At 42.7% G+C, this 22,751-nt stretch overlaps 1 protein-coding gene and 1 long non-coding RNA gene across 3 annotated transcripts; one reads left to right on the top strand and one right to left on the bottom strand.

The window, feature by feature from the left end:
• Window positions 1-4,169: 4,169 nt before the first annotated feature.
• LOC109307422 (riboflavin-binding protein-like) lies at window positions 4,170-20,652 on the bottom strand. 2 transcript variants are annotated; one of them, XM_019531348.1, is made up of 8 exons: window positions 20,570-20,652; window positions 20,065-20,257; window positions 18,466-18,625; window positions 17,532-17,631; window positions 16,498-16,626; window positions 11,647-11,758; window positions 5,031-5,263; window positions 4,170-4,355 (listed from the first exon to the last, which is right to left on the bottom strand). In XM_019531348.1, the coding sequence occupies exons 3-8, from the start codon at window positions 18,605-18,607 to the stop codon at window positions 4,337-4,339; spliced, it is 735 nt and encodes a 244-aa protein (XP_019386893.1). In that variant the 5' UTR covers window positions 18,608-18,625; window positions 20,065-20,257; window positions 20,570-20,652; the 3' UTR covers window positions 4,170-4,336. The 2 variants fall into 2 exon arrangements, with proteins under 2 accessions (XP_019386893.1, XP_019386892.1); XM_019531347.1 differs by lacking the exon at window positions 20,065-20,257.
• A 71-nt stretch (window positions 20,653-20,723) lies between these two features.
• LOC109307423 lies at window positions 20,724-21,797 on the top strand. Its single transcript, XR_002100261.1, has 2 exons — window positions 20,724-20,808; window positions 21,747-21,797. It is a non-coding gene; the product is annotated as an uncharacterized LOC109307423 (long non-coding RNA).
• The last annotated feature ends 954 nt before the right edge of the window (window positions 21,798-22,751 follow it).

Genomic DNA, 22,751 nt, shown 5'->3' on the forward strand with positions numbered 1-22,751 from the left:
TGTGGCTCCGGCTGGCCAGGCTCTGGTTTTAGGCGGTGTGTGCTGTCCCTGCATTTGCTGCCCTGCTTTTTTTTTTTTTTTTTGCATTGTTTTTTTGACTAAGAGCTGGGTGTCTTGGGTCTCCCAAGGGGTGCAATGGTTCTAAAAGGGCTGAGGACCGCTGAGGAAAGTGATCCCATTAATAGGGAATCCAATCCCATGTTGTGTAAAAGTTTTGAGTAAGTTCACGAGTCGGGGTTGGAATGTGAATGGACGTCCCAGCCCAGGATGGAGGAAGTGGAAAAACAATTGGAGTTTAAAAGGGGGGAAGCTACAATTTGCATGAATTAGAATAGGAGGAGGAGTTTGCCCAGAGGCCAGTGGACGCTCCTCAGAACATTTCCTGGGTGCCTGAGAACACTGTAGCTTGAGTTTTTGAGAGAGGATAGGTTGGGAGGAAAATAATCTTTTAAAACCCAAATATTTTTATAGCTATGAAAAAATGAAAGGAAAATGGAAGGTTTTTGTATTTAAATATGCCTGTATCTACATTGCCTATAGAAGTGTAGACTAATCAATGTAGAATTATTTGGTTTATCCCTCTGCTCTGAGCCAGGGTAACTATAACTAGCTCATCCCTGAAAGACATTTGTCTGATCTTAAAAACCTCCAATGGAAAAGACTCCACTGTCTCCCTTCGGAGCCTGTTCCAGTGCTTAACTGTAATTTATAGAAAATATTCTCCATATCTAGCCTCATTCAGTTTTTCTGTCCTGCCCTTGATGATCTTGAAAAACGTGTAATCTCTTCCCTCTTTATAAAAACCCATTAAATGACTTATCCCTGCTTAGTTTTCCTCTTTTCTGGAGAAAACAAACTCAGCTCTTTTAACCTGTTCTCAAAACCTTGGACTGTTCTTGTTTCTCACCTGCCAGTTCATCTACATCTACATCTTTCATAAACTGTGGTGGTCCAAACAGTATCACAGCGATGACTCATATTTCGGTGGAGGGTCCCTGTAGCCCCCAGGTCCTTTTTTGTGCTATGGCTGGCTAGATCCTTCTTTCCTACTCTATATTCGTGCGTATGATATATTTTTCCTAAGTGTAGCACTGCAGTCGTTTTGACTGAATTTTTAATTGGCGATCTCCACTTTATCAAGGTCGTTTTCAACTCTAGTCCTGTCCTCATCCACAGATTCATAAGTGTACTTTCTATTTGATCAACTAAATCATTAACAAAAATCCTTGATAGAACCAGAGCCATAACAGACGTCACGTTTGACAGTGAGTTGCTGATAATTACCGAGTCCAGGTTGTCAGCTATATGTGTACTCGCTCTATGGTAATATCTTCTGGATATTATTTCTCTAAACGTGTTTGTGAAAATGACACACAAGCAAAATGTCAAAAATGCTCCACTGAAGTCCAGGTCTGTTGATTCTGGTGCTCCCCAGTCTCCAGTAGGCTTGGCCCCATCAAAGAAGGAAACAGAAAGGGATTGACACCATTTGCCCATGGCTGTTTGTTACCACCTTGTCAAGCTCTAGGCACTTAGAAATTGGTTGTTTAATAATTTGTTCTGGTATCTTTCCTGATGTTGATTTTTTTTTTTTTTTTTTTTACCTCCTCAGTTTGTATATCTCTGTTTGACTCATCTGCAGTAACTTCTTTCCCAATTTTCATCCCAGGATCTCAGAGCACCTTTACAAGAGTCAGCTAATTCTGCTCCTGGACATGTACTTCCTCCATGGGTGCTTGTCCATGTTACACCACGTTACACCTCCATGTTACGCTGTGCGACCACAGGGGGAGGCAGTGATCTGTGTTAGTCTGGAGTTGAGCAGAAGGCAGGGCAGGGCAATATCTTATTAGAGACTGTTAATTTCCCAGTGCCTCAATTTACTTCTCTGTGGACTGTTTACTTATCTCCCTCTTATCTTCCTCTCGTGTGTGTTCTGAGGGCTAGTGAATGGTTGTAAAATCTGTGAGGTCCACAGATAAAAGCTACAATAGAGGTTATTTTAGTATCATCATATATTAATATACGTATTCAAAAGGGGTAAAGAAAGTGCAACAAAAATACATTCGTCAGGTACCCAGGTTGTAGCTGTATTGGTCTAGAGGAAAAGGCAATCAGGACTCGTAGCAGAGATTTTTTTTAATTAGACCAAAAAGATTTTTGCAAAAAAAAATATTGTCATTGCAAGCTTTCAGGCACAAACCCTGAAGAAGGGTGTTTGTGCCTGAAAGCTTACATTTAAAGAATTTTTTTGCAAAATCTTGTTGGTCTAATAAAAGATATTGCTACGAGTCCTGATTACAAATACACATTAAGAGTTATGAAGTGTAAAGAACTGATTGAGGAAGCTAAAGACATCACTAAAAATCATGACTAGTGCAGCTAAGGACAATAAAATAAGGATGCGTATGAGAAACAAAAAAAACAGTGTTAGCAATGGTATAGATCCATTGGTAGATTGTGAAATTATTAATGATGGTGTAGAAAAGGCAGAAGTGTTAATATCTACATCTTAGTTCTTGAAGACACGTGGGTTGACTTATTTGCAGGACACAAGGATGATGAAGTACTCTTCAGTCCACAAGTAACAGAATGTGAAATCATATCTCCCACATATAAACATTTTAAAAATCAGCAGGCTCAAGAGTCTTAACTAGCTTAGGAAATCTCTGGCCTTTGATGTTAATGTTTAACAAAGCTTGGAGTACCAGAGAAATACAAAAGTCAGGAAGACTGATAAGGTGCTGACATTCAGAAGGACAAGCAGAATGACCCAACCAGGTCTGGTTGGTTAGCCTGACCTTGGTCCCAAGACACAGGAAGGAAAGGGAGACATGAGATTCACCTAGTAAATAATTAAATGACACAATAATTAATGCCAGTCAGTATTATCTTATTGACTAAGTACTTTGATAAGGTTACCAGTTGGAATGATAAAGGTAATTGCGTATATTGTTATTGAGATTTTTATCCGGTTCTCTCCAGAAAAGCTCAGGACAGCTCATAGTCAAATAGCAAACGGCAAAGTAGATTCCCTAAACAGCACCCCAAAACTTCACATTTAGGTATAAGAGGCCTCTCATGTCCTCCCCCTCCCGTTTCCTTGCTTAACACCCAGGGAAGATCCTTCCCCGAAAGTCCCTCCTAAGGCTGCGCTCTGCTCTCCAAGGCAGAGGTGGTGGCTGTCTCAAGAACACACCTAACACACGGCATGAAATTCAAACGAACCATATCACAAAGACCGTCCATCCCTGCCTCAGTCACCACTGAAGGGCAATGCCAAAGGGCACCCTTGAGCATCAACCCAAGACAGTGCCCACCCGGAGAGGGCCGGTCCATCTCCCTTCACTTGGTTGCTTGGCCAAGATGGTGCTTGGGCTGGACCCCAGCCCTCCCCTGGGGTGAGGGAGGCAAGAGAGTGAGGGCTGCGGTTCAGTAATATATTTTGCAAGGGATTTGACGTGGTATTCTGACTATCCAATATCAGTAAAGGACACATCAAACAGATTAAGAATTGGCTACCTGACCAATCTCAGCACAAAGCTGTCAAGGGGAAAACTTGACAACTGGGAATATTTCTAGCAGGGCTTGAAGAAGCAGGAAGGCCAGAGAGTACTGTGCTAGGTAGGAGACATTTGAGGTGGACAGGAAAGGAAAGATGTTAGTGCTGGTGAGAAGAAGGTTTGGCAGAGCTCAGCTGCCCTCCAAATTCTCCTCCTCACTGCTTAAACAGATCCTGACAAGTCCAAAACAGCAACCTTGTGAACGTAATCTAGTGGTGGGAGGAATGATTTCAGGATTAAAGAAAGGAAGTAGATGAAGGGAAGGAGAAAGTGATACCAACCGGTTTAGCTTCATTGTCAAAGCTGTGTGAAACCCCAAAAGCAAACAGCTTCATTCAGTGGAATCTTGTTGGGTTTTAAAAGTTTTCCAAGTTTTACTGTTAGCAGAGGTTGAGATGGATTCTCACCTGGTATAAATCAGCACAGATCCAAAGCATGCAATGGAGCTATGCTGATTTCCACCAGCCACAAATCTGGATAAGGGAAATTAAATCCTTCCCTCAGCTACCCTAGTGCCATCACTGCGGGAGGAAGGCAGTGTAGAAAAGAAAATAAATCCATGCCCTTCTACTGACATCAAAGCAATCACACAAGCATAGCCAAGGGTAGAAGTGGATCCATTTTTATCAGAGAAATATCCTTTTAGTATTAGTCTGGACTTTGATTTCACTTTGGCAATAGCACGGGCGCTGGAAAGTGCAAGCAGAACGTTGTGACAAACCGAGTCATCCTTCTGTTGATCTTGAGCGAGGATCCGAGCCAGATCTCTTCTGTCACAGAATTTCAATTACCCTGTGGGGATTCATAAAGCTCAACGTCATGCTTCATATTTATGTCGTAGGATTCTTTTTTTACTGATATGACTTAAAGTGAAAGTCTGCTGAAACTGTCCACACGTACAGTCTACTGCACATATCCCCATTAATGCAGGACTGTCCAGCTGGTTGCCCATGGGCCACCCCCACGCTCCTACCTGTATGCCATCGTCCCCACCCTGCAGCAGCCAGAGGCTCCAAGCTCCCCTTCCCTCTGGCTTCCTCTTCCTGCCCCTGGCCCTGCTCCAGGGGTTGGGGCAGTACAGCCATCAGTCCTTCGGGAGCTTATGGCCAGTCAGTCGGGGCCCCTGCGTGTGCAGTGCAGCAGGGGAACCTGGTGTGTGGTGCAGGGGAGGGGGCATGCAGCCCCTGGAACCTGGGTCCCCTCTGTGTGGCCCCTGCTAGTGTGGCCCCTGGCCACAAAGAAGTTGGAGAGCCCTGGATTAATGCATAATAATAAGCCATCACTTTGCACCTATAGTCTTGAGCTGCTGAATAAACTCACTTCCATTTATCAATGGCTACTGATGTCACTTCTTGTGATGTAATCCATGTGCTCTTGCACGCTTAAGGGCAGGGTAGCCTGACATGAAATCCTGAAACCCTCCCCAACTGTGTGAACTTCTCATGACGTGTATCTGCGAGCACTCACGTTGTCTCTGTCCATTCCTCTCCATTTAGGTGCTCGCTATCTAGCAGTTTTTTATGGCAGGCACGCTCTTCGCTGCTACTGATGCTGGAACTCTCCTCCGAGCTTTCAGACAATATGTACTTGATTGCCACGGCATCCTTCTCGTTCATTTGCAAGCACAGGCAGGAGGATTCGCTCACCTTGAATGAATTCCCCCACAAGGTTTGGCAAAGCTCAGTACCATTTGCAAACACCTAGGTGTCAAAGCAGGTTAAAAAAAATCAACTTAACTGTCAAATCACCTTCAGCCTGACTCCCTTTCGCTCTGTATCATGTGCAGTCAGTCACTTTTTGGGTGGAATTGTCAGACTGGTAGCATTTTAGCCCTACCTAGCACTGGTGCAAACAACCACGCAAGGGACGAGGCAGTGAAGAGTTGTTTCCAAAGTCATATTAGTATGTTGGATCCCACAAACCAAAAAACTGTGTGGCTAGCTCCGCCCTGTGCAATACTGTTGAAGTGCTATAGTGTAAAGCCGGTAATGTTTCATGGCCCCCTGACACATATTCTTGCCAGTGACCTAAGCACTGGTGCCAGGCACTGGACAGAGTACAAGACACTGATATCTTTTATTTGTCTCTATCACAGATACACTCTAACTTCCTGGCTATCTCAGATTTCAGTAGTCTCCCTATACTGTGCATCATGGCTGCTCAGGACCTCATAAAAAAAGGGGACAGGAAGAACTCAAGAAAATTTACCTCTGACTTGTAGAAACTCTGAGGGTAGGGAGAGAGCCCCAATACCACTTATCCTCCCTTAAAGTGGGCTTGACTACCTGTGGCCTTTTTAAGCAGGATTAGCCTAAAATTGCCATTTTTAAGGTGCATTAAGGGCACATATCCACACGCATGCACCCTTAATGCACTTTAAAGATGGTGATTTTAGGCCAATCCTGCCTAAAGTTGATACCTGCTTAAAGCAAGTACCAAATTTAGGCTGCTATAGTTAGCCCATGTGTAGACACTTAAGGCACATTAACACAGTATGAGTTGATGGACACACACTGCGTTTATGCGCATTAGCATGGCTACACAATGCCAGCCTAAATTTAGTGTGCCTTAATGCACATTATCATGTCTATGTGTAGATGCATGTCTAAATCGCCTTAATATGCCTTAAACAAGGTTGTATTAAGTTTAGGCACACATAACTACCCATGTAGACACGCCCAGTGAGTCTCCCTCTCCAGCCCAAGGGGTCCATTTAGTTCAAGGAAATATTAATTATAGTTTCTTGCACCAGCTTTAATTGAATTTATCTTGTATATTATTTAGCAGTGACATCTTTGCAAGAACCATCAGTCACATTCCCTATATGACCATACAGGGAATGAACCTCTTGCCTGTTGCATTTATGCCATGGAAAACTTTTGCTCTTCTAGTCTGTATTTAAACAAACATTGTTATCTTTTGCATTGGAAAAGCTAAGAATAGGTACCATTCATAGCAGCAGAGAAGGCAGGTTATATACTTTGGCAAATCCAGGAATAAACCATGAACTTCATATTTGTTTGTGCTTTGTACATATTTGCTCTTGGGATTTAATATTTTCTGTTTAAATAAGAGAGACTTAGACACAGCAAAATAAGGGTGATAAGCATGAGCATGATGGCAAATAATGCAATCTCAAGAGAAAGGCAGATGTAGTGTTGCATAATGATTAAAAAAGAGTAGCTGAACTACTGCATCACTGACTTACTCTATAACCCTGATTAAGTCACCTAACTTCTCCTTATATCCCGTTACCACCTATAGGACTAACATGTACGTCACAGGCACATCGGGAGTTTTAGTGGTTCTTTGTAAAACTCTCCAAAATCTCTGACTGAAGTGGTTTTAGGTACGTAAAGTATTGTTACAGAGGCGGTTAGCTATGTTGGTCTGAGCTCAGGCAGAAGGTAGGGCAGGGTGGCAACATAGAGACTAACTGGTTCAGAGGCACAAGCTTTCATTGGCAACAACCTACTTCATCAAATGCTATCGGATGCTTATTACTGTTACTTAGGGACAGTGTAATATGGGAATACTAACAAACTGCTGTATCATCTACTCTTAACATCCCCTGTTCCCTACTGTTTATTGCTACTAGAAGGTGTATGTGTACAGCGAGGGCAGTGAAGACCCCTGCCCATTGCATCACTCCCTATCAATATAGTGAATTCAATGCCACTTTTTCCAGTAGTTTTGAAAACTATGGAGGGTGCATCTTCTTCACTGGATTATTGTTACTGCCCCTGATGTGTCAGTCTAATAAAGTAAGTGTGATCCTAGTTGATTCACGTTGGGACTCAGCAAGTCACTCATTTCTCTGTGGCTTGGAGATCCTTGCATGAAAGCTGTTAGGCAGAAGATAGGGCAGGGTGGCAAGAATTTATCTGGTTCGCAGAGGGATACACTTCATAAGAGACAGCCTCCTTTGTCAGATGCTGTGAATGGCAAATGATGTAAGTGCCAAGTTTCAAACCGTCAGGCTCAGTGATGTGGAGGTGAGGATGGGGACCTCAATGAGTTTGTCTCTCCCTGCTTTTCCCAGAATAGGTTCTTTTTCTCTTGAAGGATGTCTCTTCTTTCCCCACAGGGAACACTTGGAGTAGACTTTAACCTTTGCTGTGCGTGAGGTCATAGATAGAGTTTGAGATCAGTTTCTGATCTTAAACTCTATCAGCTATGAATAATATGGAGTCCATCCCATAAATACCCCTATAGGCCCTCTGAGCTCTTGCTTTTCAAGCAACGACTGATCTGCAGGGGCCTGGCTCCATCTCTGCTGCAGTCGCTGGAAGCTCCCTACCAGTGAGGCGCTGAGGCAGGCGGTTGCTGCTTCGCCTCCTGAACTGCTGCCTGCATCCGCTCCTGCAAGCCCAAGAAGATGTAAGCAACCCTTGAGTGGAAAGGCCTTGTTAGCCTTTACTCTCCCCTTGTACACTCAAAATGTAGCCGTCTGGATTTACCTTTCTCCCTATGCCTGTCCTTTGCGATGCCACAAGGCTTATTTCTTCAGCTTCCAGCTGTCTTCCCTTGCTTCCAATGGGCCATTTCAGGAGTAAGTAACATCTGTACATTCATGCTTATTTCCTTACGGAAAGGACATGGTTACAATCTACAGGCTCCAAAAAATACTTGCTCATAAGCGTATATTGGCTAAGTTAGTGTGATACGTTGCACTTTCTTCTCATCTCGCTGCCAGCTCTGCGCTCTAACCACAGAGTATTTACAGTGCTGCAGGACAACAAAACCAAGCCAAACACTGCCCACGGTCCGCTCTGCACATCAGTCCTTACATACCGCGGAGGCTTTCAGTTCTTCCACCTACTAGGCTGTGCTCTGCTCCTCATACCAAGCGTTCTCTCTTGCAGAGCTTCGCAGGAAGAAGAACAGTAGAACGAGGCTCATAAATTTTAAGACAGCATGTATAAGACTAAAACTGGCCGGGATCCATGATACATTCTTGATATCCAACACGAGCTCCAAATGCGCCTTCCAGCCGTTCGCATATGTCAACTGCAAGGCTGCTGATTGCTCCACCGTATGGGATAAGGGCATTTGAAGAAATAAAGCATCTGTCTGCAATGCACGAACATTGGAGAACACTCTGTGCCTTTTGGATATTAGCAAGTTTCCTTCCATCAGCTAGGGCCAAGCAAACTGAAGTCTCACTTTTGGACTGTTTCATTTTAACATGGGAAGCATATTTTTTAAACTGTTTAGACAGTGCTGTGAGGTGTTTTGGCTATCGCAGCATAAACAGGCAGAATACCAATAGCTTAGATCATTTGCTATGTTACTGTGTTGCCGCCTGATACAGCAGAAAGAGAAAAGAGGCGATATTTCTAGTTGGCAGAAGGTTTTAAAACATAATGGGTTTTATACCTCACGTCATCATTTCTGCCTGTACAAATTGAGAGCAACCATAAGGCTTGGGGAGCATAATTCATCTACTTTATACAGACCAAGTTGACCACAGAAGGTGAGAGGCCATGCCCTTTTATTTTTGAACAAAATGTCTCTTATCACGTTTTCTCCTCTCTGGTGCCTCTCTTACCGATACGCGTTTGCATAGCCCGCATACACATTCAAATTGTCCCATTTGTTACAGCATTCATTTTGTCCCTTAAGCAAAAGGTCTGTGTACCCACCTTCTGACCCACTGTGTGTATTATCCTTAGAAATGAAATGAAGAACAAGTAATTGTGAAAGATGTTCAGTAATTTATGCACACAGCATGGGCTAAAGCAGTTAAAGAGTGGAAAGAGAGTGTCAGAGGGCAGAACAGAACTATACATTGAAAGTCACTGTCAAGAGGGTGTTTGGGTAAAATAATAATCCTCTAACTTAATCCCAAACACTGAGGTTAAAAAAACAGTGCCCCAGTTACCCACCCAAATCCCTTTCACTTCCTGAGTCCGTTTTACACTCAGGTACAGACACATAGCAACTCTCGTCCTGTGTTATTTGCAGCACAGTTAAACACCTCACTTCCCTTGAGATTTCCAAACCAATTTGAACAGGCAGCAATACTCAATAATTCACAAACTGAAACAGATTCTGCAGTCTTTTTGCAGCTCATTCATCAGTCATTTAGATTAAGTCAAGCTTGCCTGTTTTCTCATATTAAACTAGTGCTGTTATGTCCACTAAGGTCGCCGGCCCATCAGGTAGCACAGGCTGCAAACAGCACATCTGCATTTTTAGGAGCGCTTTTGTAAGGATCAAGTGCGAATGGAGTGATTGTTGCTGTGGAAATTAATGTGTAGTGGCAGATACTTGCTTTGGAAAAACCTCATCTTTATGCATAGCATTGGGTAAAAAATATGGCCAAAAAGAGGTGTGGCTCTGTTCTCGCTTAGGAACTGCTGTGCCTGGTTTGAAGTGATAACGCATTTTGGATTTGCTGGATGCTTTTCCTTTGCTGACGGATACGGTTTCTTTAAAAAAAAATAACTGCAAGTGAATTAAAACCTGATGAAAGGTTACAGGCTGAAATCTTTGATTATCAGAGCAAGGACAGCATGGGCAGGGACCAGAGCCTATTTCTAGAGGCCCTGATCTGAGGGCTGAAGCTATGTGAAAATAAGGCCCCAGTCTGCATGGCCTACTCTTGTCTTGGCTTTTCTTACTGACCTAGCAATTAAGTGTTATTTGTGGTGCTGCTTTTGTATCACAGACATTTATCCTATGCGACCTGGTTGGTGACTGCCAAGAGCCCGCAGCAGGTACCTGCACTTGGTGCAGAGTCAAACCTGTGAAGTCTGCTACCCCTCCTAACAGATGAGCTTCTCGTTCTGCCTACCTCTTCTTGTGTGTGAGCAATTCTCACAGGATCACTGGACATAGTTCCTTAGCAAAAGTCCAAACCTAGCACTGCACTATACCCTTTTTCCTGGATCTTAAGTCCATTACAGTCATCGGAACGACTCCCACCGCCTCTTCAAAGTAACTTGGATCAGGCTCCAGGCAATTTTTGTTCCTAGGACTCTTTTCAGTCCCATGTTTCTACACTTATGCTCACACAATTAGGCACCTTGGCCATAAAACTTTCCTCAGAAGGACTGGATGGGCTCCAGTTCTGGTTTCACTTTCAGGACAGGCTGACTAAGGTGAAGCCCTTTAAAAACAAAGGCATCTCTGTCCCTTTGTTCTTGCATTGACTGACAAAACGGGGTCCACAGGACAAGGACTTGTGGGTCTAAGGAAGATAATCGGGAGCGTTTAAGGACTCCCACAAGAATTTGCGGAACAAAATGGCTTTTTTTCTGGGGAAAAATACTGGTACAAAATGGGGACAAGGTAGAAATGCAGTATAAGCCTAATGGGGAAAACTTTAAAAGTGCTTGAATGATTTGGGAACCTAATCCTATTTTCAAAGGAGATAGAGGCATTTAGGAAGTCTAAGTCCTGCAGGTGCTTTTGAAAATGTTACCCAATATTTCCATTTGCTATATACTCTGAATGAATAGTGGTCTAATAAATGATATCAGATTCACCCAAAGACCCTTGTCCGCCTGAGTCCTTAGACCAACACGGCTACGACCTGCACCCCTGTAACATGGAGGATATCGAATTCAGCCGTTTGAAATGGAAACTCTACAACATGAAAAAGAAAGAAGCCAAACTCAACAGCGACATACTTCCTAAGCCTATGCAAGAAACACGACTTTGTTCCTAGAGGACTAAACATCCACAATCCTGTGACTACTACAACTCCAAATATGCTTCACAGCTATGCAGGATATTTAAGTTGGTCTCAAAAGATGTCATATTCACCCAAAGATCCTTGTCTGAATTAATAGTAATTTTCTGCGCTTCTGTCTCTAAGCATCACGATGGTTAAAATACCAGATGCACCTGAATTTTGTCTACATTAGAGCTTCCAGTCCTGCTCCAACACTGGTAGGAAGTGTAAGAAATAAAAAGAGAATTTGGTATCGTCAAAACCTAGTGTTTTTGAAAGCAAATTCATTTATACATTGCATTTTAGGCCCACAGACTTGAATGAAGAAGTAAGGACAAACACAGTAACATATACCGGTTGTTTGTTAGTGCTGTTCTGTATGAATCTGTGGCGCTTGCTTACCTCGCTGTATGGGCTACAGTCACTCTTACAGTGGTTCTCTCCATTTTCATCCCATTCCCAGTCTGTCAGCCAGTTGCGGACACAGGTCAGGTCCTCTTTGCAGGCTTCATACCTGCATGGAGATCAGCAGAGAAAAGAAGAGTTATTTCCCTCGCTGTAATTCAGTGCTACCACTAAATTATAGTGATGCAACACAGGGCAGGATCTGTGGGCCGCACAGATAACACTGTTGGCTTATAGACCTTGTTTTATCCAGTGATCGCAAAGATGAGCGATATGGGACAGGCGCCCCCAGGGAAACCTACCGACAGAGGGAGTCATGGAGAAAGAAGGGTAAAAGAGGAGCTAAAATGGCCAGGTAAAGGGTTGGTGAGAGGCATGTACATTGAAAGGGAGAAAACAGTCAACCAATAAGTAACTAAATAAGGTCATATTAGGTGCGTTTACACATTGCTGCATGGTGACGTTGCTACAGCGCCATGCTTTAATACTTCCTTTTGGAAATACGAAAGCACAGTGCAATACGGGCTGTTACAGTAGCGCACACTTAGATTTCCCAGCTACGTCGCTGCAGCGGTGCACTATATCCAGGGAGCGCGCCACTATGGGAGCACAGCTGGCAATAATGTGGAGACCTGCGTGATTGCTGCGTCGCCGTAATGCACCCTATGGGCACTGCAGGGCAACGTATAGACGTGCCCATTGTGACCTCGGGAGCTGAGATTGAATACAAAGGAGAAATGTTCAAAGAACCCAAGGAGTTAGTTTGGCAGGAAATATTCTAAATGATAACTGAAAGAGAAGCGTGTCAGTGCAACCTCATATCAGCAGCTCCGGGAGTTCCAGCTCTCATGAGCCAGCTCTCCCAAAATCATAAGACTGCCTCAGAAATAGCAGGATATTTAAAAGAGTACATTTAAGGTTCTTTTTATTTGTCTTTTTTTTGATTTTCAGGGTGCAGTTAGTCAAATTTTAAAGGAACTTGCATTTTTTTTTAATTAAAACAGAACTTTTTGCATATCCACAAAAATACATCATCTGAGGCTTTAGAAGACACAAGAAGTAGGAGACTTGCAAGCAACTGCGATAGCACTGCTGTACTTACATAAAGAGCACATGCATTTTGCAGGATCTCGGCCAATGACTGTAAGCCCTTTAGGGTAGGAACAGCAGCCAGCAGACCTGGCCACAATTCGTAGGTGCTGGTATACAAGTACCACCACCACTATCTGCACACCTGAACTTGGACATTAGTCTTTCTAATTGTAGTGGCATTGAAGGCCATTTTTCACTTATTTTATATACGAAGTGTGCAAAGAATTGAAAATATTTGTGTCTGAGGGGTTTACATTCAGTCAGTTTTCAGCAGCTGTGTTTTATAACATGCCAGTGCTGGAGTGAACTTCTGGGACTAGATGTGGAACTCACCTGTGACACACTGAGATGTTAAACTTTAAATTGCCTGAGTTCAGCTTTTTCAAGGGTAACTTCCAATGAATTTCAAACACCGTTCAGGAACGTGTTGTGCAAAGTCCAGGGCTGTTTTGCTGATCACAGGCTATACAAGTCATGGAGTCATGTGTTTTTATCACTGCCATTTATTGGTGTGACAGCAAATATAGACAGAGATTAAACCAGTTGTGGACTGAACAGTCTTGGGAAGGAGAATGGGATCGTCTGCTGGTGGACTTTGTGGGCCTGCTACGAGTACAGATCTCAGAGTGGCAAACATGGATGATCTGTCCTTAGTATACCACTATCAGGCCGGGCTTTGGTCTCATGGCTGGCTCTTTGGATAGGTATAAACACCAGAGCTTAAGCAATTAGGCCCAGTTCAACAAAATGTGTAACCAAAAGTACTTAAATCCATCCCCTTTCCATATAGGGACTTAGGAATGTTATGCTGTGCATCTGGGTTTTGAAGGCACCCAAATTCAACAAGAATATTGAAATATTTATACTTTCATTTGATCTATGTTATACTAGCATAAGGCTTCCTGAAATCAGGATGAGCCTTTCCCACCCTCCCATGCTGAGTGCTATACAAACGTATTAACAAGACACAGTCTGTTTTTCATAGGCTTTTTTTTTAGCCTCAAGGAGTCAAGGACAAAACTGAGCACAATCATCAATTCTGATGGTATTTCTGCTGTCAAGAACTTCCCAAATGGCTCCTCCAGGCCTTAAAAAAGCACCTGTGAAAAGCATGAATGTAAGTACTCAGGAGACCCACCTTTATACTAGCCACCAAGACTGATCTATTTTTTTACAAGCCAGGGTTGTTTTTTTTATTTTGAAACTAATTTAATACCCGGAGTTATTTTTTCAGACCCAGCACTTTCCCTTCTGATAGGGGCCCCTTTTGCAGGTGGGTAGGAAAGGAAGCTGCTCATAGGGCTCTTTACAGTCCACATGGACTTCAAGATAACAGATATCAGACTGGTGGAAGCAGAGGATCATAAAATAATAGGAAGAAACGGGAAAGCCCCAGGCTAGTTAGATGAATTTCTTTGACGTGAAGTCACTGCTCTTCCAGAGCTCTCTGCACATGTCTGCCCACAAAGACGTGCAGTTTGCAGCATTTGTGGAATGTCAAAAAAGTAGGTCACATCCCCAGCGGCACTTGAGCACACTAGAGGATTATAATGAATACAATACATAGGGGGAAATTTGGGAGCGCTGTTCTGGATTGCCAGGAAGAGCAGGAGTCCCATCCATGTGCCTCCTTCGTCTCTGGTCTCTAAGGCGGCGGGGGGGGAGGGGGGGGGGCGGAGGGGGCAAACCTTTTTGGCAGATGTGCCACAAATTAGCCTCACACCCTCCCCAAGTGCCACTCTGATCTCCATCCATCCCCTGCTCCTTGTCCTGTGCTCCCTGCCTGATCTGCTGCTTTGCTTTCTGCTTCTTTTCCTGGGCTCCCTCCCAGCTTTGCTTTCTGCTTCCTGCGCTCTCTACTGCTGTGCTGCCTGGCCCGCTTGTGGCACCTGTGCGCAGGTTAGCTATCCCTGGGCTAGGGAATGGGAATGGCATCAGGATAGAAGACACAGACATGTTCATACACAGCCCTGCATCACTGGTACATTTTGTCCTGTGCAAGATGCTTGTAATCCCAAATGAAGCCGGAGATCATGATGTTATTATTTGTTGATGGTAGGGCCCGCTATCATTAGCAAACTTGCCATGCATTCAAGGGGGACAGCTCCTGCCCTGAGAAACGCACAATCTATTATCATACGCAGACTTCTTGCCTCAACAGTCTTTCCTTTGACGGCTCTGCTTCTCAGCCCAGTGCAATTTTCTACCAAAATATTTTCTATCTCCTTTATGCAACAAACTCTCAGAAGAGTTAAGAAATAATATACTTTAGCACCTTCGACTCCAAATGCAAGCTGTGCTTCTTCGATTTGCTGTCTCTAGCACAGACACAGAGCAGTGCAGAAATATTCAGTAGCTAGCCCTAGCAAAATATGGCACTGCAAACAAAACTTCCCCTTGGGAGAGGGTGAGAGAGGAAAATGAACTGCAGGGATGAAGGCAGCATGAGAACCTGTAAAGAACAGGACAGAACCTGTCTGGGCACTACTATGTGTTTTGTACATGCCACATCTTAGTGAAAGCTTGTTTGGTAATGTGTTTAAAAGTGTTATAGTAGTTGGTTGGAATTTTCCAAGTCTGAGGAACCTATATTCCAACAATATAATAGCATATAAAGTGTCTAAACCTAACAGAGCGCTCTGCATATCTTACTATTTCTACTACATATCAGTAAAGGCAGTAAAACCCAACTGCTTTAGTTACCAAGCACAAACTTAAAAAACAAAATAGATGTAATACCTTTTTCAAGCCCTTGCGTATGTTTTCTGATTGCTTTTCTATATGCCAGGATGTCATGATTTAAGACCTAATACTACCAACCTGTTAGAGCTGCAAATAAATGCTAGATGTGGATTGCTGGAAAATTAGAAATCTCAGTGGGATGTAACATTTCTAGCCCTGGTTATCTTGTGAGCAGGGGTGTAACATGTAAGGTCTGAGTCCTGGGCAGAAGCAGGGGCAGGGGCAATGGCAGGGGGCAACAACAGCTGCTCCTGAGCCCCCTCTAAGTTGATGCCTGGTGCTGAGGCCCTAGTCACCCACACTTGGTTAGACTTCTGTCTGTGAAATGCTAGTGTTGAGACTGCCCTATCACATACCTTAAAACTCAGAAAGTGAAGTTTAGTTCCTGCTTTTATCTGATCTTTAACTACAGGGGATGTGTGCCAGCAGTTCCCCAGTGTACCAGGAATTCCCTAGTATATTTTACCATGACAGATAAAAGAATGTAATCAATATTATGAGTTCATATTTAGCCTGTATGTGTGATGCTAATCACATAATCCAAGGGTGTCAAATTCACCCTGGGCCCTGGGCTGGATCTGGACTTCAGGGCTCTCCCAGGTCAGATCTGTGCAGCAGCAGTGGGGCCAGGGCCAGGGCCAGTGGCATGGGTCCAGGACCAGGCAGTGGTGTGGGTTGGTCTCTGAGCAGCAGTGCAGATCCAGGGCTCAGCTGCAGCCAGGTGAGGGCCATAATCCTTATTTCATTAATCATTGAACCCTTATAGAAATATATACTTGGGATGTTACATACTACTGCCTATGACCATTTTGAAGACAATAACATAAATAGGGAAAACAGTAAGACTAACAAAACCCGAACTGGCAGGAAGAAAGAGCAGGTGGGGATAACTGCTATCTAGTGGTGATGCCACATTTTTGGAAGAGTCACACTTTGCACATTTGCAGCTTTCTTTCACAGGACCGAAGCACGCATGTCAAATTTAAATACAGAGATGAGCAAAATTAAACCTACCAGTCGTCACAGAAGTTTTGGCACAAGGGAACAAACTGAATAGCAGCAGTGTAGTTCGGATTGATCCAGTGGGCAGCATGTGGGGAACATCGGTAAAAGCACTCGATTTTCTTTGTATAATCTTCACATCTGTGTCAAGTGAGCAAAACAACGAATAAGCCCACTTCTTCACATCCAGTCCAATATCCAGGCTGTTTCAGTGGGATGTAGCTCATTAATATTTAGATTTTCCCATAGGCCAGTTGAAGTTACTCAAAAAAACACATACTGTATGGAGCAGCTCTCTTGGGAGTGGCAGGCAATCGCAGTTACTTTTGCACATATGGTTTTGCTTAATTGTTTTGTACTGCCGTTCCTTTTTTTTCTATAGCTTGCCATATTTCACAACTCTGAAATCTAGTGACATACCAAAAGCCTTCATTATGGGAGATGTTCTTTATGATTACAGAACCCATGAGACGACAAGATTTTGTTTTCTCATAATTACTCCAAAGTTTCATTTCTGGCCTCCCTTGTGTAATTTGTTTGCAAGACTTGATAATCTAATTTATCTGCTTTTTAAACAAGGGAAGAGGTCCTGTCTATACAAATTGTGGACCAGATTCACTGGTATGCTCTGGCTGCTTTCCACAGCTACAGCAACGCCAAGTGGTTGTAAACCTTTTTAACCAGCCAGTTAAGTCAGGTTTATGACCGCTTTTCATTGCCAGGTCAGTGCACAGCAGACAGATCTGGCCCCATAATCAAGAACAGGCCTTAAATGGCATCATTTCCTTTTTCACAAGATAGCAGAAGCTCCTCTGCACAAACAACTTGTGCTTTAGGATTTGTAGATTTTGGGGAGAGGAAAGGGGGAGGAGGGAGAAGCTGATCAGATGGCAGCATCTGGTCCACTTCCCGATCTGGTGGCACCTTCAGGCAAACCCCAGGAGTTCCCAGGAGAAATTCCAGGGGGAAATTCATGCCGGCAGCTGATGGCACAGACTAGCCCTAGTCCCCATGAGGGGACACAGACACTATCGTATCTAACTTACGATTTGCTGAGATTCCCACATCTGTTCCAGTAGCTGTTGTTTACTTGAACGACTGGCGAACGGTCCAATTGCACCGTGAAATCTGCATTGCAACAGGAAGCTGTTGGAGATAGAGCAAAGACTCTGCCATTAGGGTTTGCTTTGACACTGTACGTGAAAGATGCAACATGTAAAATATTCATCTTTTGGCAAATGATCCCAAGCAGTCCCTTGGTAACAACTAGGACACAGACCTTACACAGGAAGACCTTTTACAACGCTTACATTTCCGATCTTGGAAACAATAATGTAAGAGCTGCCTAAGTAGGACTGAATTGGTATCAGTATTGCTTTGTGAGGATGTATTCATTCACTGCCAAGAAGTTAAGTGGTGTTTAACCAGATGTGATATCCTGGAAGAGTGAAAGTCTGAACTCCAGCCTTTGAATTCAGAAGTTACTAAATACACGACAAGAAACAAAAGATGAAGTGCAGTGAATATTACTTTTATCAACCTTTTCAGACTGTTTTTTTCTGGTGGCTGCTAGTGTTTAATCAGGCCAGATATTTAATCAGGTCGATAGTTTTTTTCATTTGCACACTGCAATCAAGAGATGTATGCTGCTATTTAAATTTTCTCATATTTAATCACACTGGGTCACAGTCATTCTTGGTTTAAGCTTACTTAACTAAATGCAATTACATGAGGGATGAAATCTGGAACATAAAAATGTGAATAACTGAAAGCAATGGGAGTTTTGTATCAGGTCTCAAAGCTCTTAAGCACTGGTTGTAGTTAAAAGCTAATAGAAGCTACTTTACAAACACAATGCCTGCTAATATCGCGCCAAATTAAATTAATTTAAGGTATGAGAGGGACAGTTTGTTAATAGATGCAAAGGTCAATTTTTAAATGATGCTGAAAAATCTCTGCCAAAGATTAAACCGCTCTTACATTTCGAGTACAGAGTGCATTCGTGCATGTCAGGCTCCGAGCTTGGCTTCTCTTTGTGAGTATCCCCTTCCAGGCAGCTAAACTCTTTGCATGTAGATGTTGCTAAGATAGCAAAAAATAGGGCTGCAGCAAACTTCGACATCTTCACGTAGCACTTGCCCTGTCAGGAAAAAAAATACATTTGATTTGGTTTGCTTATGACTAGGAAAGGCCATCATACTAAAAGGCAGGTCTGTTTGTTGTATTTTGAAAGAGGTAAAACTAAAATAGGTTAAACCAAGATGAGCAGTCAAATATTTGTACAAATGCTTATCCGCTTTCTCTTCCCCTAGATCTCAATATTTTTAACAACCGTTATTTTTGAGCAAAGACAGACAAATGACTGGTACTTGGCACCACAAACACAGCATCTTAACACGGCTTGAGATTCAGAAGAACACAGAGGTCAGCTCACTTCATCGGACTAAAGGCCCGTCTTGTCCAGTTTTCTGTTTCAGACAGTGGCTGGTACGAGTTGGTTCAGAAAAAATGCGAAAGAAATACCAAGTGGGTAATTATAGTGTAACCACCCCATAAAGTTTCTTCCTAACCTCCGATCTGAGACTGATTTTGAGATCTAAAGCTACTACATAAGAGTTAGTATGTTGTACCCGAAATCATATGAATTCTTATCTTTTCCGTTCTTAAACTCTATCTAATGTAACTGTAGAGACCATCGTTAACAATTTAACTGTCCAGTTATTACTACTTTTTTAAGTCTTGCTATGAGCTTCCCATCAAAGATCTCTTGCGGCAATGGCTTCTCCAGGCTCTTTGTGTGCTGTATGAAAACACAGTTATTTGATCAGTTTTAAATTTCTTTGCTATTTAATTAAATATCCCCTTGCCCTGTATTCTGTAGAAAAATAAATGGAGAGTCAGATCTACTTTCTCTGTAGCTGTCATCATTTTGTATAACTCGTATTTATCTCCTCCCTGAAATAGGTCAAATCTTTTTGATATTTTTCATATGGAACTTTTTTCTAATAATTTTCTTTGCTCGTTTCCAAAGCAACATTATTTCTGTTACAACCTTGTTGAGAAATGGTGGCAAGAAATCAAGGTGGTATTTTGGGTAAGGGATGTCTGTTAATTTACATAGCAATATTATTATTTCCAATATTATTTTTCCATCTCATTTCTTATATCTTCTAACATGTTGTTTGCTTTTTCTTACCATTGCTGCATATTGAGCAGAAGCGTTCCTGGAAACACCCATGATGGAGACTAGGGATACACTAGAACACGCGAAGGAGTAACGACTCATTCCCTAAATGAGTTAATCTTTTTGATAATGGGATTTGGGTTCTTAAGTCAGTTGAGCTGTTTGAAAATGTTATACAGTTAATTTATAACTCGGTATAGTATTCCACTTAAGCATAAATACTATTGCAGACCTTAAATGTTCATTAAATAATAGACAGCAAGTTGCTCACTGCTTTCTTTTTTCTTTTTTTAATGTTTTCTACAGATACGCTGATCCAAAGTTATCACAAGGGAAATTTCATTGACTTCACTGGATTTCTAGGACAGATGAACATTCCATATGTTTATATCTACGTGGGTTTTTTTCTGTATCCTGAGAAATGATGTAGCTCTTGGTGTTGTAGATGAGTAAATTCCAGTGCATCTAAAACACCGGTCCAGATCCTTGGCTGTTGTAAGCTGATGGAGCTCAGTTGTTTCCAATGAGGCAGTGCTGGCTTACACAACCAAAGGATCAAGCCCAATATTTTCTGTATCTGTATTTTTTCTATGATTAATCCAAAACCAAAAGAAAAAAAACGTTGAGCATAAGGCTAAAAGCTCTCCAAATTCTAGACTACAAAAGTACATGAATGAACTAGGACATGCCTCCTATAACACAATGTAAGTGTCTGTGCATATTATTGGCTTGATTCATCAGTCTTTATCAAAACTTTCTACCAATTTCAGCAAGGAATTTTGCCTGAATAACACGTGTATAATCAGCCCTTGCATTTACACTAGACTTTTTTAATATAAAGAAAACAAAATACTACATGAAAAGAAAGCTGTCTTTATAACTTGAACATTGATTTCTCACCTTTTCTGCTGTCTTTCTTCTTGCTACTTCTCTGCGGGACTGGAAAACAGCAGGTTGCTCTCAGCCTTCCTCTTTATATACACACCATCGGTCCCCCAGGGTTTGTTTGTCCTAGAAGAGTTCCTTGACCTTTTGGAAAGATAGTGCACATTTCAGGAGCAGATACAAGGACTGCACAAGCTGACATGCACATAATGCTCCTTTATTGCTTGCAGACTCATGAGGACAAAGAAATAAAGGTATGAGGTTGGATTTTTAAAAAATGAGTAAATTCTTCCCCTCTCCCCCATAAACTACGAAGTAACCCCAACGCTGCACACCACACAGGTCACCTGCTGTGTGGGCAGTACCAATGGCACATGCCCCCTGAGATCTCACACCCCATGCAGGCAGCACTGGCACTGCACAGCTCTCCCCTGCATGGTTGCATACGTGGCGTGTGGCCCTCTACTCTCCTGGCGCACAGGCAGTGCTGGTGGTGTGTGCCCCCCCGGGCCCACCCCTGCCACATGGTTGTGGGAGAAACAGCTGCAAGAGCCTGCGGATTACATGCTGGCCTCCCGTGGTCCCCACCCTCAGGCTGCTGGTTGGACTGCCCTGTAGTACAGTAATTCTTAGGTACCTTTATTATGAATGATATTACTCATCATTACTACTATGGTATTGCCTTGGGAGGGTGATCATTGATCAGGACCATGTGAAATTAGATTAATAAAACTACCACTATATTCCTTTAAATAGGAATTCTGCAGAATTTAACGATGCTTAACCTCATTTTGACTATGGATGTGGCCATTTTCAAGCTGATGTTCAATAAAAGGGTCTTGTATCAATGATTGTCCCCTTGGAGATACCAGATAAAAAATATGGAGCACCCTTGCTTGCATGTTGCAGTGCAGATCTTGCAGCGTAATTAGTAGAAAGGGGTTAAACCAGGGGTGGGCAATTGTTTTGGGCAGAGGGCCACTTACTGAGTTTTGGCAGGCCATCAAGGGCTGCGTAATAGGCAGCCCGGGGCAGATAAATATCAATTTTCTAAACTTTTTAGGGGCCCTGCAGGCTGGATAGAATGGCCTGGTGGGCTGCATCCAGCTCCCAGGCCGCATTTTGCCCACCTCTGGGTTAAACTTTCAGACAAATTATTTTTAAAAAAACTCCTTTATTAATACAATTATAGAACCACAACTGCAACACAGGAGGAGTACACAGGAATTGCATGGGTTTGAAGTTACTACATCTTTACAAAGGAAATCCTTGAAGAAGATCATCTCCATTATGACTGTAGTGATGATGTATGTAAATATAAAATTAAATAATGTTCACTAATATTCAGAAATTCTGGATAGAGACTCTGACTTGCTGCTTGGTGAATTTTTGTCCTGTGCAGAGGGTAGGACTGGAATCCATATTTCTAAATCTCTCTCTTTGGTCTCTTTCCTAAACTTTTAACATCATGGGACAGTTTCTCCATCACCAAGATGCCACATATTTTAGCATACCACATTTTCAATTGAGGGGAGGAGGGGAGAGGAGGGAGATGTGATACCTTCCGCAATTGAGCAAAGCATCCTAAACAATTCAAAACAAGGATATCAGTTCTTCATTCTGCACGAGGCAAACTTCCTTTACTGAGGCATTCAATCAACAAAAACAATATTATCACCCACCACAATAGTTAGTATTCTGATCACTTCCACCCAGAATTGGACCTCAGGGCATAACTACCGTGTATGAAACTATCAGCTAAATTCTGACACGAGGTAAGCAGATTTGATTTGCCAGCACTTTAAATCCACTTTGTACTCACTCTGGTTATCACAGATGATAATACATTGTGCAAGGCAGCTGAGAATCGGGATCATTTCTTTTGTGGATTCTTAGATTTTTAAGGCTAGAGGTAAACAGTAGGTTATCTGATCTGACCTCTGAAGTAACACAGGCCAGGTACCTTGACCCAGTTTTCCTTGCATTCAAGCCAGTAACTATGTTGGAAAGAGTCCAGGGGAGAACAACAAAAATCATTAGGGGTCTTCAAAACATGAAGCACAAGGAAAGATTGGAAGAACTAGGATTGTTTAGTCTAGAGAAGAGAAGACTGAGGAGGGATTTGATAACAGCCTTCAAATACAGAAAGAATTGTTATACAGAGCATGGTGATTGACTGTATCTGCGAGGGATAGGA

The sequence above is a fragment of the Crocodylus porosus genome, unplaced genomic scaffold (assembly GCF_001723895.1).
Source record: "Crocodylus porosus isolate Cpor-Errol unplaced genomic scaffold, CroPor_comp1, whole genome shotgun sequence".
In the NCBI taxonomy this organism is placed as follows: Eukaryota; Metazoa; Chordata; order Crocodylia; family Crocodylidae; genus Crocodylus; species Crocodylus porosus.

Excerpts from the sequence above, each read along its gene's own strand:
- LOC109307422 (XM_019531347.1), bottom strand. The coding sequence starts at position 18,607 with ATGTCGAAGTTTGCTGCAGCCCTATTTTTTGCTATCTTAGCAACATCT. Across the intron at positions 16,627-17,531 it reads TGTGGGAATCTCAGCAAATC|ATGTGAAGATTATACAAAGA; the intron begins GTAAGTTAGATA and ends CACTTGACACAG. Across the intron at positions 11,759-16,497 it reads CAAAACTTCTGTGACGACTG|GTATGAAGCCTGCAAAGAGG; the intron begins GTAGGTTTAATT and ends ATCTCCATGCAG.